We start from the raw sequence: 928 nt of genomic DNA on the forward strand, positions 1-928 counted from the left end.
AACCTTTTCTCTCCTCTCTGTCTGCAGCCTGAGCAGAAGATGTAGCCGAGTTTGCTCGCAGCATGGATAACAGCAGTGGTCCTGTTCTTCTCCTTACCTTGCTGCTGCTGCAGAACACGAGCAGCCCCAAAGCCTCCTCCCCTCCTGCTGGCTCCGAGATGGCAGAACCTCCAGCCCCATGCACGGGCCCCAGCACGAACCACTCTCTGGTAGAGTATGGGCTGAGGCCGGGGGAAATCACAGCTGCCAGCGTGCTTTGGGGAGTGCTGTGGCTGATCTCCGTCTTGGGAAACTTCCTCGTTTGCTTAGTGATCCACAGGAGCAGGAGGACGCAGTCCACCACCAACTACTTTGTGGTGTCCATGGCCTGTGCCGACCTGGTGAGCAGCGTGGGCAGCGCGCCCTTCCTGCTGCTGCAGCTGAGCTCGGGGCGCTGGGCGCTGGGCAGCGGCGTGTGCCGGCTGGCCAGGTACCTCCAGTACCTCACGCCCGGGGTCCAGACCTACGTGCTCCTCGCCATCAGCGTGGATCGATGCTACACTCTCATCCATCCCATGAATTTCAGAGTTTCCAGGGAGAAAGCCAAGAGAATGACTCTGGTCTCCTGGCTCTGTGGTGCTCTGTTTGCATCGCCGGCCTGTTTTCTCTATGGCTCCAGCAGTGACCACCACTGCAACTTCTTCCTCCCTAGTTCTTGGCTAGGAGCCGTCTCTGGTGTCATCCAACTCTCAGTGCTGTTGTTTTTGATTCCATCACTCCTCATTATCCTCTGCTACCAGAAACTCTTCGCCTACATTTGGAGAAGTGGCACTGAGTACACAGCTGGAAGGAGGACAGTGAATCTTGTCTTAAGAAGAAAAGTGAAAACTGTCAAGATGTTCTCCATCTTTGTCTTGAATTTTCTTCTGTCCTGGCTGCCTTTCTTCAT

The 928-nt window shown here is 55.6% G+C and overlaps 1 protein-coding gene across 1 annotated transcript; it reads left to right on the forward strand.

Moving 5' to 3' along the window:
• Window positions 1-29: 29 nt before the first annotated feature.
• LOC120507562 (probable G-protein coupled receptor 19) lies at window positions 30-920 on the forward strand (the record flags this gene model as incomplete). The annotated part of the gene is made up of 1 exon (XM_039720367.1): window positions 30-920. A coding segment is annotated over exon 1 (858 nt), but the record flags the coding sequence as incomplete, so codon positions are not given.
• Window positions 921-928: the final 8 nt, after the last annotated feature.

This window comes from Passer montanus, unplaced genomic scaffold (assembly GCF_014805655.1).
Source record: "Passer montanus isolate IOZ18808 unplaced genomic scaffold, ASM1480565v1 scaffold4352, whole genome shotgun sequence".
NCBI lineage: Eukaryota > Metazoa > Chordata > Aves > Passeriformes > Passeridae > Passer > Passer montanus.